Below are 13,470 nucleotides of genomic sequence, written 5' to 3'. Positions count from 1 at the left end.
TAATGACCTCAGTGGATTTTGTCACTCCCGGGTGACAGCTGAGAGCACTGAAGTTCAGAGAGGTTATATAATTGGCCCAAGGTGACTTTATTAGTTAGTGGCCTTGCCAGGGCTCTTACTTGGGTCAGGGGCTACAGCACTAAGTAAAAACAGTTCCAGCATAGAGACGTCAAACCCACTTTGCAGACCTCACAGCACTAGCCATACAGAAGAACAGCATGATAAACACTTACCAATATGTCGATTGTATTTTGGAGTTTTCATATTTTTATTTAGGCAAAATTCACATAACATGAAGCAAGCCATTTCTAAGTGAATAAATAATTCAGTGGCATTAAGTACATTCATAATGTTATGCAACCACCACTTTTATCTAGTTCCAAAACATGTCCATTACCCCCAAGAGAACCCCCACACTCACTAAGCAGTCCTCCCCCCAGCCCCTGGCAACCACCAATCTGCTTTCTGTCTCTCTGCATTTAACTACTCTGGATTTTTTTTTTTTTACATGTATGGAACATGTGACTTTTTGTACCTGGCTTCCTTCATTCAACATTTCATTTTTGAGGTTCATCCACGTTATAGCATGTATCACTACTCTATTCCTTTTTACGGCTGAATAATATCCCATTATAAGTCTATAAGACAATTTGTCGGCCTATTCAGCCAGTGATGGACATTTGGGCTATTTCCACCTTCTGGCTATTGTGGATAGTGGTATAATGAACACGCATGTACATGAATTTGTTTGAATACCTGTTTTCGTATGTATTTTATCTGACTATAAGAGTATAGGATATTTATTGAAGAAAATGTGGAAAATAGAGGAAAAACACAAAGAAAAAAACCACCTAAGGGTAATTAAGAATGTCCTCTTCTAGAGAGGATGTTCTATTACATTGGTACAAAAGTAACTGCAGTTTAAAAAGTAAAAATAATTGCAAAAACCACAATTTCTTTTGCACCAACTTAATATAAGCTAAAAAGCTTATAAACCATTCTTTCTTTCCTCCCTACAAACATGAATTATTAGTTTAGAACTAGGTAGTCCTTGAGAATATGGACTGTGTCGTAGGAAAAACGTAAATTTGAATACTGGCACTGCCATTTAGGAATTGAGTCACTTTACCTCTCTAAGCTTGTTTTCATGGCTATAAAATGGACGTGATAGCACTTACCTCACAGGGTTTTTATGGCACATTAGATGAGATGGTATTGTGAGTACAGTATCTAGAATAGCACCTGGGACAGAGCAAACATTCAGGAAGTATTAGCTGTAATAGCGCTCCCCACACAGGAATTTGGTAACTGCACCAGAAACTGAGATTTATGAGACAGCCATTTTGTTTTCACCCTGTATCTTTAATACAGTGCCTGGCACTCACTTGGCATTCAATAAATACCTGTTGAATGGATAAGTGAATGTAAGTGTTGGGGAAAAGATTGAAATTAGAGACCTGGGAAAGATCTCCAGGAAAACAGAGATTCCTGAGTTCAAAAGACAAGCAAAGGCCATGGATAGGAAATTCTTGCAAATCAATGTGAATTCTATACAACCATATTTGAATGGCTGGAGTTAGTCAGGTCTGACCGAAGGCCCACCAAACAACAGAATCATTTGCTGAAAATGGTCAGAATATAAGTTAGTCTTAGCTGCAACTCATGGGGGCAGAACTAGGAGCCCTCTGAGACATGTGGTGAGTTGAACTTCCTAAGCTGCTGGACCAGCTAAAGCTCAGAGCATTTTTTAAAGCCAATGAAGCATTTGATGGAATATACCCAGGCAAAGAGATATTTAGGCATGGGGACTTGACAGGAACTTCCCTGAAGTAATATCACTTGGAACTAAAGGGATGATTAGTGAGCTTCTCGTGGCCCTACAGGAAATCTTGCCTGGCACAGGAATGCAAAAATTTCCAACCTTTCCTAAAAGCAGTTTCCCCACACTCCACTGCCTCATAATGATGTCTGTAATGGGTTGCAGAGCTCACTGCCTGCCGAAAGCCTTACTGCCTTCCTCCTGTTGTGGGTCCTTATCCCAGATAAGCTCAGGAGGGCTAAATGGAGTTGTAGGCATGTAAGCTCCCAGGAAACAGGCCACAGAAAGTCAAGGGCTGACCCGTATCTCAGACGGCTATTAGCTGGGCCTAGTCAGGGAGGAAGTGAGCCTCCTTTTTTCCATTTGTTTTCATGCAGGTATGTTTTCACACTTCTTTAAAGCACCTATCACTGCTGCAATTCAACGATTTTTAATATATGTGTGTGTGAAATTAATTGTTAAAGTCTCTCACTTCCACTAAATTGTAGAGAATCCGAAGGCAGGACCATTTCTGTCTTATTCATTATTGCATCTTCAGACCCCAGGATAGGCCATGTCCACGGTAGGCACTCAATAAATATTTATTGAGTAAATGAATTTAAGGTATTTTATTACAAATTTCAATTCAGTTTGGAGGCACTATAATATATTGGTCAAGGACGTGTTTTTGAATTCTGGCTTCATTGCTTTGTGACTGCGGGCAAATGGCTGAAATTGCTCTTATTAGTTTCCTGATATTGCTATAACAAATTACTACAAACTTGGTGCCTTAAAACAACAGAAATTTATTCTCTCACAATTCTGGAGGGCAAAAGTCAAAAATCAGGCAAGACTATGTTCTGTGTGGGGAAGCTAGGGGAAAAAACATTACTTGCCTCTTCCAGCTTCTGAGGGCTCCCCCAGAATTTCTGGGGTGTGCTTGCAATCACTCCAATCTCTGCCTCCATCTTCACATCACTTTCTCCTCTGTGGGTCTGTATGAAATCTCCCTATGCCACTATCTTATAAGGATACCTTGAGGCATTTAGGGCTCACCTAGGTAATCAGGATGAACTTATCTCAAGATTCAGTTACATCTGCAAATACTCCTTTTCTAAATAACACAAAGTTCACAGGTTCTGGAGATTAGGATATGGACATATCTTTTGGGGGGGCTATCGTTCAGCACATTACATTTCCCTAAGGCTCATTGTCTTTCTTTTTGTCTGTAAAATGGACATATTATCTCTCATAATTATTATGAAGACTAAGTGTGACAATACATGTAAATAAATCACTTAACATGATTCATGGCACAAAAGAAACTCTCAATATATGCTAGCTATTAATTAGCTGTTATTATTTCATAAGGCAGGGAAGTATTACTCCCGATGGCCATATAGAAAAGGTGAGGGAGTTAAGCCAACTCATTCAGACATTCTAAAAAGCATGTCAATATCAGCATCAAAATAAATCTGTGTCTTATTTAATCAGGACTGAGCTCAGCCATCATATCTACGTCATTATATTCAGAAGACTGGTATATTCTCCCCCATTTTACAGATAAACAATACAAACAACGGCAAAAAGCTAAAGCTCAATTTTTAAGAGCATGAGTTAGCCACAGAGCTTACGTATAAACCAAGGACTTCTCCCTCAAAGCCCAGTTATTTCCTATATTACCTCAGAAAATTACGGACAAATGGAAAAAGCATCTGTACCTGTGTAAATCACTTCTGAGAATATTATTGAAAGAGTTGACTACATGGCAGATTAGCCTAGAAGAACTCTAAAACAGTGGTTCTCAAACTTTGTTGCACGTTAGAATCTCCTCAATACCTTCTAAACCCCTCAAATCACCAACTGTGCAGAACAATGAAATCAGAATGGGGGTCGGGAACAAACCCAGGCATTAGTAATTGTTAAAACTCCCCAGGCGATTCCAATCACAGCTGAGCTTAAGAACTACTACTCTATCAGTGGCTCTCAAACTTTGGTGGGAATCAGAATCACCTGGGAAACTGGTACAACTACAAAGGCTTAGGGTCTACTCTGCTTCAATAAGCCTGGATCTCTCCAGGTGATTCCAATACCCACCAAAGTTTTGAGGACAACTACTCTAACGTACCTTTCAACCCTGATGTTTTGATATTCACTACTCATTTATTTATTCAAATACCTGTGCTAGAGTTGGAACTACAGGGATGCATGCAACTAGGACATAATTCCTGATCTCAGGAAGTGCACAGCTTGGTACGCTGATCTTGAGGCTCTCAAAGGCCTCTCCACCGGCTCTTCCTGGCTGACACTCTCACTAGGGTGGGATCTCCACGAGGGCTTTGCTTGAAATGAAGAAGATGCTGAACGAACATTTCGTGCATCGGGGAAGAAGGAGAGGGAGCAGAAGAACACACACGAAAGCATCGCACAGCAGGGTGGTGAGGCACAACCACTGACTCACTTTCCTCCAGGGTAAGGCATGGCTACCTGTGGGGGAAGGTGGGGTCAGGAAAGGCTTCTTCAAAGTGGTCAGTTCTGCACTGGGTCTTTAAGGATGACAAAAGTTTGGGGAGGGTACTTTGCACAGAGGCCTGACATATGATGGGGAACAAGAAGCAGTTTGCTTCTACAACACAGCGAGCATGAGTGGAGGGGGAGGGACAGCGAAGGCAAGGCAGGAGGCAGGTGGCACAGGACTTTGTGCGATCTCTTCTCCCTCCGTTAGCCAAGAAGCCTCTAAGTACAAAAGTCCCTGGGAGTTGTGTGCAAGAGCTGACTAAAGCCATAGGCCCAGGACTATAAAGGCTTCCTATGATCCCTGTGAGGAGGACCCCAGGCCACAAGTTTCTAGAACTACCTTGAGGCCAGCTTCAAAGCCATCTCTGAAATGGACGCACCGGGAGGTTCCCTCAATAGGCAGGTTTAAATCCAAACTAAAAGACATGCAGGCAAGGAAAAAGATGGCCTGGGAACAATCAAGTAACTTTTTTCTCTGCTGCTTCCTGATTACTTATGAATCTAAGATTGTGCCTTGTTTTTGCCAGGAATTACCGAAAATGGTACCAAGAGAGTAAGGCATCTAAGACCCATGACAGGAGGTAGATAAATCTCTATCCCAATTCTGAATGGTAAAAACAGGAGCATAAACGTTTCCAAGCTTGCTTGGTCGTTTGCTCCTCTGTCTAGACCAGACGGCGATTGTTGGGAGGAGGGGGTTCTGTGTTCCTTACACAGCCAAGTCGGCCATTTGGAGAGCACCCTAGGGCCTCGTGCCTCTAAGCCGACTGCCCCACTGACAGCAGCACATTGGAGAGGGGGTGGGAGGACTGACGTAAGGGACTGATGCCAAGAGCTGGAACTGAGCTGAAAGGACTGCCTGGAAAGACCACCGAGGGGTGAGGCTGACTCCGCTCCGAAGCTGGTGCCCCATGGCAAAGTCCTTCTCTTTGAGCAGGCTTTGAAGAATCAAGATCGACTCTAAAGGATCATTTCCCTTCTCTTTCTTGAAAGAATTCCACAGCCCTCATCTTGGAGGTTCCTTTTCCTAAAGTGAATAGATTTGTCAAGTGTTTAACTAGGATTAATAAGAGTCCTGGAGAGAACAGCTTGGTTGAAGGAAACTGATTTCCAGGTCACATGCTTTTTTATGCTGGGTTCTAGGCAACCCAGCAGACAGAGCAGAGCTGGCCAGAAGCTCCCCTGCTTTCCTATCAAGAAGGTGTTCTTCTTACTACTTCCAGGCCTAGACCAGATTTTTTGATTTTTTTAATTGCTATAAAGGAAAAGGAAACTAACTTTGGATGGTCAAGAAAAGCTTAGCTGAGGAGATGATAATTGTGTCAAGACCTCAAGGAGCATAAAAGAAAGAGAAAGAGGATTCTGGGTAGAAAGAACAGCATATCAAAATGCCCTGGCAGGAAAGAGCTTGGTCTGCTGGAGGAACCTAAAGGAAGCTGGTGTGGCTGGTGCATAGCCAGCAGGGGAGACTAGTGCAAGGCGAAGTTCAAGAGACATAGGCAATGCTGGGTCATTAGGGCCTAGGATTTCCTGACTTGTCCTGTGGTTCTGCCTTACGTAACCATTATCAAATTATAATCCCTCTGTTCTTTGGACTTCTAACCTGCACAATTTTTCTCCACAAAAGGAAGATTACTCAAAATATTGCCCTTCTCTGAGAATTCATGATCAGATTATAATCAATAATGATAATTAATTCCACATAAAGTACTATATATGTTTCTAAGTATTAGGCACACACCAAATCAGTTTTACAAAAATTTCTTTTCATAAAATGTGGTTCCTCACATTGTAAAGCCGGGATACTTATGAGCACTTTTCCTCATGCTGCCAGTAGGAAACACAGGTGAGGGGATGTACCTGAGGTTCATTAGAGCAGCACCTTCGAATGGAAATATGATGCGAGGGACATGTCCCATTTTAAATTGTTTAGTAGCCCCATTGAAAAGGATCAGGTAAAATTAATTTTAATACTGTATTTCACTTAAGTCAGGATATGAAAAATTTTTTCAACATGTAATCAATATAAAATTATGAAGCTATTTTAAGTCCCTTTTTTCATATAAGCCTTTGAAATCAAGTTTGTGTTTTACACTTATACTGACATCATTGTGGACTGGCCACCGTTCAGGTGGCCAGCTCAACACCCTCAGGTGGCCACTGGCTGCCATACTGGTCCACAAAGCACTGGAGCCTCGTTATGGGTGAGGCAGCCGGAACAAGGCCTGAAACCGCCCTTTTTACAGATGAGAGCACTGAGGCCCAGAGTTTAACTGACAGGTCACTGACCTGGTGGTGGAACTGAGCTGGGACGAGGATCTAGGTTCCTTGTCAAGTGCTCTTTCCCCAGATCATACTACACTCCCTTTAGGAATAAGAAGTGTGTGTGTGTGTGTGTGTGGGGTGGGGTGTGCGCAAGAGAGCTACCTGAGTGAGCACCTATCTATGTAGAGACTGTGATGGCACTTCAGATTTTGTTCAGCCCTTATCCAACCCTTTAGAGTTGGTATCACTTCTCCCATTTTCCACATGAGGGTATAAGGCTCCACGTGCTTTTGTTGTTGATATGGCAGGACAACGTCAGGAAACAACGCTATCAATATTCAAAAGATGTGGCTTAAGGCCCAAACCTGCTGAATTGGGGCTGTCTTAAACACCACATGGCTACCCCAGCGATTCCACCAGAAAAGTCCCACAACTGGTTACCAGTTTGGAAAATGAAACAAAAGGTGGATGAGCTCTCAGAGACCCCATCCCAGGAGGACTGTTGTTTAGCTTGCCAAGTACCAAGGCTCCTGTTCCAGTCCGTCTCTATCTTACCCTTTTATCCACTGCCACCGCTCTAACTACACGCAATTAGCAGCACAAGGACAGGACTCAGCGACTATATTCGGACTAGCTGTGAACCAAGCTCCAAGCTATAGGCCAGTCAATACCATTTAAATAGACTCTTTATGTGCTGCAGACAAATCAAGTAACAGAGAAGGGGGATTAGAGAGGAGGGAACCACTCCTGAACTGGAGAACCTGGTCACAGCTCTTGACAGTGAAGTTCTCAGGGAAGAGGTGGGCTAAGGGGCTGAGGCCAACATGTATTTGTCTATTCTGATCACGCAAGCAGCTGTCCGATGGCGCAACACAAGTGCGACCCACAAATGTGTTTCTTGGCCAGGAAAACAATCTTAGGTGACAGATACCAATGCCTCCACAAGTGAGCAAAAGAAAGCTCAGAGTCATAGTAACTCCAGAGCTCATGCTTATGAGAACCATGCTGTACACTTCCGTACTACGCGTAAAACTCCAAGCTGGTAGAGGAAGTAACTCTCCATTTAAAAAAGCAAGCCAGGACAAAAATACCCCCAAATCTAGTCTGTCAGCACAGAGAACTATTTGCAGTTGGAAGCAGGCCTCAGTATTTTTTTAAGTAGTAGACTCCCTCCCTTTCGGCTACCTTGGGGTACAATTTCCAGTCCTTTCTCCAAAAGAAACATTTGGCTTTCTATAGAGAACCTCTGAGACCTCATGTGACTGAAAATGGAAGAAGGGGAAAGAGGCCCTCATCACACCCCACCCAAAAACCCCCATGGGGAAGCTGAGGTTGGGCCCCTGTAGATCGATTTACTTTAGGAGGTACTTGGTTCTGAAGCATTTGTTTCAGAAATTACCTCCATGCCCCATCAATAGCAGCTTTCAACGGCTCTTCCCGGGTGGTCTTGTCTCTTTTAAATTTCATTTCCTGTTGGAAAGGTAACCGTTTAATGCCACTGACTGGACTCAGTTAACAGAAAACCAGGACGTTAGTGAGGCTGGGGAGCCAGAGTGGGATTGATGGGTGGAACAGAGTAGCCATGTGAAGAGAAAGGCATTAACGAATACCACGTGATGGGTTTTATTTTTACTGCCTTTTTATGTGAGGGCAATTGCCCCACGGAAGGAGGGGCTATAAATGCAAGGGGCACAGTATATTCAGTTGCCATGTTGGATGTGGATTCCTGGACTTGGCCTGGAGGCCTTAGTAAGAATCCTGGCATGGCTACTCACCAGCTGTGCCCCACAGCCAAGTGCTTTAACCGTCATGAGCCTCAGCTGCTTCTCTGTTCTACCACACGAGGTGGTGTGAATTCCAATGATGCATGCAACATGCTTAGCAAGTGCATTGCACCTAGTAGGTATTCACATACAGTAGCTATGAATTGGCATAGATAGCATTTGAGCCCATATGATTTAACATCATATTTTCTACTACAACCAGGGATTGCGTAATAGGAGCATGCCAATAGGTAAGAGAACCCCTTTAAAGAGGCAGCCACAAAATAGATCATTTCAATACAGCATGGTAAGACTTCTGATCAAGATAGACATGGGGTGATATGTCACCCCACATATAAAATATTTTGGGGCACTGTTGATTGCATGGTCAATGGAGTTCATGAAAAAATTCACTAATTGTCTGTTTCTCCCTCTAGAAGGCAAGGTCCAACAAAGCAGAAATACTGCCTATCTTATTTAGCACTATGCCCATGAGGAGAACTGTGGGGAGAAGGATGTGAGGGAATGTTTAAGGTAATGCTTAGGTAAAGGAGGAATTAGCCAAGTGTAGAATGGGGTTAAAGATAATCCAGTCAGAAGAAACTGCATGAACAAAGGCATATTCCTAAAGATAAATTTGGGGAAATAGAGGCAGGTTGTTGAAAAAAATGGAGTGCACAGTTGTCTGGGGTGTAAAGGTGAGGTGAGAGGAGACAGCAGGGGTAAGACCATGAAAAACCTTGTTTACCAAGCTGAGAAGTATGACACTGATATGGGTAAACACTCATGTGCGGAAGGACAGAGTGGGCAGCTGCTGACATGGGCTGATATAACAGGATCTGAAACTTCTGCTCCAAACCTAAAATATGCTTTCTTTATGAGCTTACCAAAGTACCTATGATTTTTTTTCACTATCAAGCCCAAAGTAATAACCATATTAACCCAAAACAGCTGTTACTCCTTATTCTCCAATTAGTTTATCAGATTTGCTAGCCAAATCAATTTTCACAACCATATGAAGTAGTTACTTTTATCACCTCATCTTACAAATGAAAAAGACCAAAGCACAGATAGGTTGAGTGGTTTGGCTAAAGTCACACAGTATGTAGATAGTAGAGCCAGGATTCAAACTTAGTCACATTCGCTCCAGAATCCATCGTCTTAACCACCGTATTATTTCAAATCTGTCTTCCAGCTCACCATTTCTCTCTTCAGCTTTGTGCTGCCATTTGATAAATTTTTAATTTCTGTAACTCTTGTCAATTCTAGAATTTCTATTTAGTTCTTTTAAAATGTCCACAATTTTGTTGGTCATATTGTCCTGTACATGCCCTATGGTTTCTGTTCCCTCTTTCACCATGAAACATTTTAAACATATCTGCTCTCTGAAACTCTTCTGTTGTCTTTAGTTTCTAAGATATGAACGTCTCCATGTATTGTGTCTGCTGATTCTCACTAAGGGTAGCTTTTTTCCCTCTCTTGCATACACTGTAATATTAAAAATAAACTTAACATCAGCAGGAGTTTGGTGGTGTTGTTTGGTGGTTTTGAATTTAGACTTTTTGTTTTTGGTGGGTGACCCACGTGCACTGGGGTGAGGAGATATTTTTATGACCTAGTTTGTAGGTTGTCCCCTGACAATGTCTCATAGTTTAATTCCAGACCAACTTTTTACATTATCTTCTTGGTTTGTGGCTTGTACACTATACAAGAAGAACCCCAACTCCATACCACACATAGTGCAGGTTGAGGTTTTGATTTCTCGTGCTTGGTCCCAATGGCCCAGGTGGCTGATAGATTTCTATACCAGATCCTCAGCAGAATATTCTTTACTTCACGCTTGGACCAGTCATTCTTCACTGACAGCTATCAGAGAATTTGTTTGCTATGGCCCCAGCTTTCATCCCCATGGGGTACTGAAACTCCAGCCCCTAAAAACCACATATACTTCCCATATTTTCATAGGACCTTTTAGGGTTTCCAGGCGGGAATTGCCACCCATTCTCAGGAATTTTTTTTCATTTTCCCGTTCCTGAATCCCAAGATATAAACTGTTATCTGTTCTCCACGATGAATCGTTTCCACAAAGTGACGGCCGATACTACCAACCACCTGGGTTCAAGGAGCCGATTTTCCGACCAACTTTTCTCGGGATTCAGGAATGGGAAAGAGAAAATTCCTGAGAACGGGCGGTAATTCCCACCTGGAAACCCTAAGAGGTTTTTGTTTAATCCCGTCTCACTAATCATTGCTCCGTTATTGAGCTTACTCTTCATTTCTGGCACCTGGGGATTTCTCCTTTTTGCATACCAATGGATGTTTTTTCCATTGTCTATTTCTCTCTGTGATTGGGGGGAATGTCCCTTGACAACACAATCTATTAAATCGATTGGAAGGCTATGATTATGCCTTTAGATACCAGTCTTTCCCTTTTGGTTCTGAGCTCATGGAGGACAGACATGTTTGTCTGATTCATGTTTCTATCCTAATTCTTCAGACACAGCCCAGACCACAGCAGAAAGCAATAAAGATTTGATCAATGAATGAATAAATGAATTAATCAGCTTTCTCTTTTATTCTAAAAGGGAATTAAAGACTATATACTAATTATCTTCTAGAGAAAGAAGGTACCAAGAATCCCTGGAAAACCATCCCTGCTCTCTGGAAGGCCATACTGAACAAACACAAGAGTTTGAGGCCTGCCTCAGTCCACCCAGCCTTTTGGCCAGTAGGTTCATTACTACTGACACTACTTCTTTCTTTAAGGGCAACCACCGCTAATTACAGTGCTGGTCTGGTAGAAATTTGAAGTCTGGCGGGCTACGTTCTTGACCGATGCCTCCACTACCTTTCTTTTCTTTTCTTTTTTTTTTTTTTTTAATTAAATTTATTGGGGTGACAATTGTTAGTAAAATTACATAGATTTCAGGTGTACAATTCTGTATTACCTTTCTTATCACACATTGATGTCCTTCTATCGTCATAACTGGAACATGATAAATAACATAGTATATGCAATAGTGTCATTTTTTTTTTGTTGGTGCCATAAGGAGCTGGCCAACTAAGTTCACATCCTTGAGAACCTACTGCCTCCTCGGCATTGTGCTTGGTGCTGGAGATGTAGAAGAATAACATGCAGTCCCTGTTTTAATCCATAATTAGAAAAAGAACGTCCAGATCAAATTTGACAATAAATGATCCTAAGTGCCTTTGACTTAAGGTGAAACGACATGCCCCCTCCTCTTACCACCCTAAAATACCTAAAAAGTATAACCAGCAAAATAGCTTTGCCTATTACTGTTTTATAAAGTTCTCTCTCCTCAGAGAGGAAATACAATTCCCAGTGAACAGATGAACAGACAAAAGAGAGTTGATCATAAAACGCAATTTTTGACAATGACTTTGGAGCTCCTTTCATCACTACACTCCCAGAACCTAGACTCACGCCTGTACTAAAATAGAAACTTAATCAGTTTGTTGAATGTGAGTATTTGCACACATACACCTGGACGTGGCCCATGCATCTATATGGCCCTCGATATGGTATTACTCATCATTCCACATATGTTTATTGAGGATTTCTTACGAACAGGAGTCTCTGCTAGATTTTGTGATGGAGACAGGCAGAAAGAAAAAGAACAAGATAGATATCCTACCTATAAGGAATTTCCAGGTTTATGGGCGAGATAGCCAAGTATGTAAATCACCATGATATAACATAGAAAAGGGCTATAGGACTTCCAAAGAAGGACAGGCCACTTCCTGCTGAGGGATCACATAAGACTGTGGCCAATACAGACTTTCTGTTTGGACTTGAAGGAAAAGTGATTTGCTGCCCTGTAAAAGGCAGAGAATGGGTATTGGCCAGCAAGGAAGGGCAATGCACGTGGAAAGAAAAGCTTAGACAAAAGCAGAGAGGCAGAAAAGCACAGGATATATAAAAAGAAATACAAATTTGGCTGGAAATGCACAAAGGGGCATAAAGGGACTAAAGTGAAACAAGGCTGGAAAGGTAGGATGAGCCAATTGCAGGGGATTTGACTGTGTCCTGATTTTCCATTCCAAGACATAGGATCTCTAGAGTAGCCAGTGCTTAGCATATGGCAGGGCTTAATTAATACTATACAACAACCTCATCGCCGGAACCTGCTCCCCACGTGCACAGAGGAAGCCACCATCTGTATGCACAGGTAATTACAAACATTCCTGAGACTCTGCCCTGAACTCTGCAAGCACATCAAATATTCTGTAAAAGGTCACCCAGCAAACAGCTCTGATCAATCCGGGCTCAGGCGGAATCAAATCCCCTAAATAAAATCCACTAGAGGCAGTGTCAGGAAGGTCAGGAAAAACCCTATTTCACATCTTGAAGCATTTTCACCATGTGGAACATTTTAGAGGAAGAAGGGAAAGGAAGGGAAAGGAGAAAGAGAGAGAGAGAGAGAGAGAGAGAGAGAGAGAGAGAGAGAGAGAGGCTCCAGAAATAATAGAATTCCAAGTCATTAAATGTTAAATGATCACAAAGTGAGCTGGGAATTTATTTTGGCCCCCACCTCCTTCTAGTGATCTAAAAAGCAGTGGATTTCAAAGCAGGCCATGCCAGGATTCAAAATGGAGTTTCACACCTCCCCTCCTCCGCCTCCCCAGTGTGTCCCCACTGTGTACCTTTGTCGAGCTCGCTTGAAACGTTCCATGATGAGGTAGGCACTAACTCAGCAGTGACTGACAACTCTGTTTCTGAAAAGAAAAAAGAAGGGAGGGGAGAAAGACAAGGGCAATATTAACCACAGTAACTTATGGGCTGTTAGAAGCATTACAGGAGATTTCCAAAGACCCTGCCTCGGAGAGAGACCACTGCCATTCCATAGCTTATTAAACTGGAATGGCTGCTCGACTTGCCAGGCAGAGGCGCCTGCTCTATAGAGGCTATCCAGATGAACAATCTGTAGGCCAGACCTGAATATTTTAACACACGGGCTTGAAAATTAAAGCACAAATATTTCATTAATGCAAAACCAAATATGCAAGAAATGACCAAACATTATCAAACGTAAACTTTTCCATTTGCTGTTAGAAGAAGACTAGTCTTGGATGGATCTATTCTATAGCCTTCCCATGAAAACCAAG

At 42.3% G+C, this 13,470-nt stretch overlaps 1 protein-coding gene across 3 annotated transcripts in view; it reads right to left on the bottom strand.

Moving 5' to 3' along the window:
• Positions 1 to 13,470, bottom strand: part of ROR1 (receptor tyrosine kinase like orphan receptor 1) — a 368,707-nt gene that overhangs the window by 143,984 nt on the left and 211,253 nt on the right. For 2 of the 3 annotated variants that reach the window (XM_019731569.2, XM_019731600.2), the window contains exon 2: positions 13,009 to 13,080. The exons of the other annotated variant lie outside the window; for it this stretch is intronic. In XM_019731569.2, the coding sequence (XP_019587128.1) occupies positions 13,009 to 13,080 (72 nt within the window). The remainder of the gene's footprint in view (positions 1 to 13,008; positions 13,081 to 13,470) is intronic. 3 annotated transcript variants of the gene reach the window in all.

The sequence above is a fragment of the Rhinolophus sinicus genome, linkage group LG06 (assembly GCF_036562045.2).
Source record: "Rhinolophus sinicus isolate RSC01 linkage group LG06, ASM3656204v1, whole genome shotgun sequence".
Lineage (NCBI taxonomy): Eukaryota > Metazoa > Chordata > Mammalia > Chiroptera > Rhinolophidae > Rhinolophus > Rhinolophus sinicus.
The sequence above is the reverse complement of the archived record's forward strand: the minus strand, read 5'-3'. Positions and strand labels throughout refer to the sequence as shown.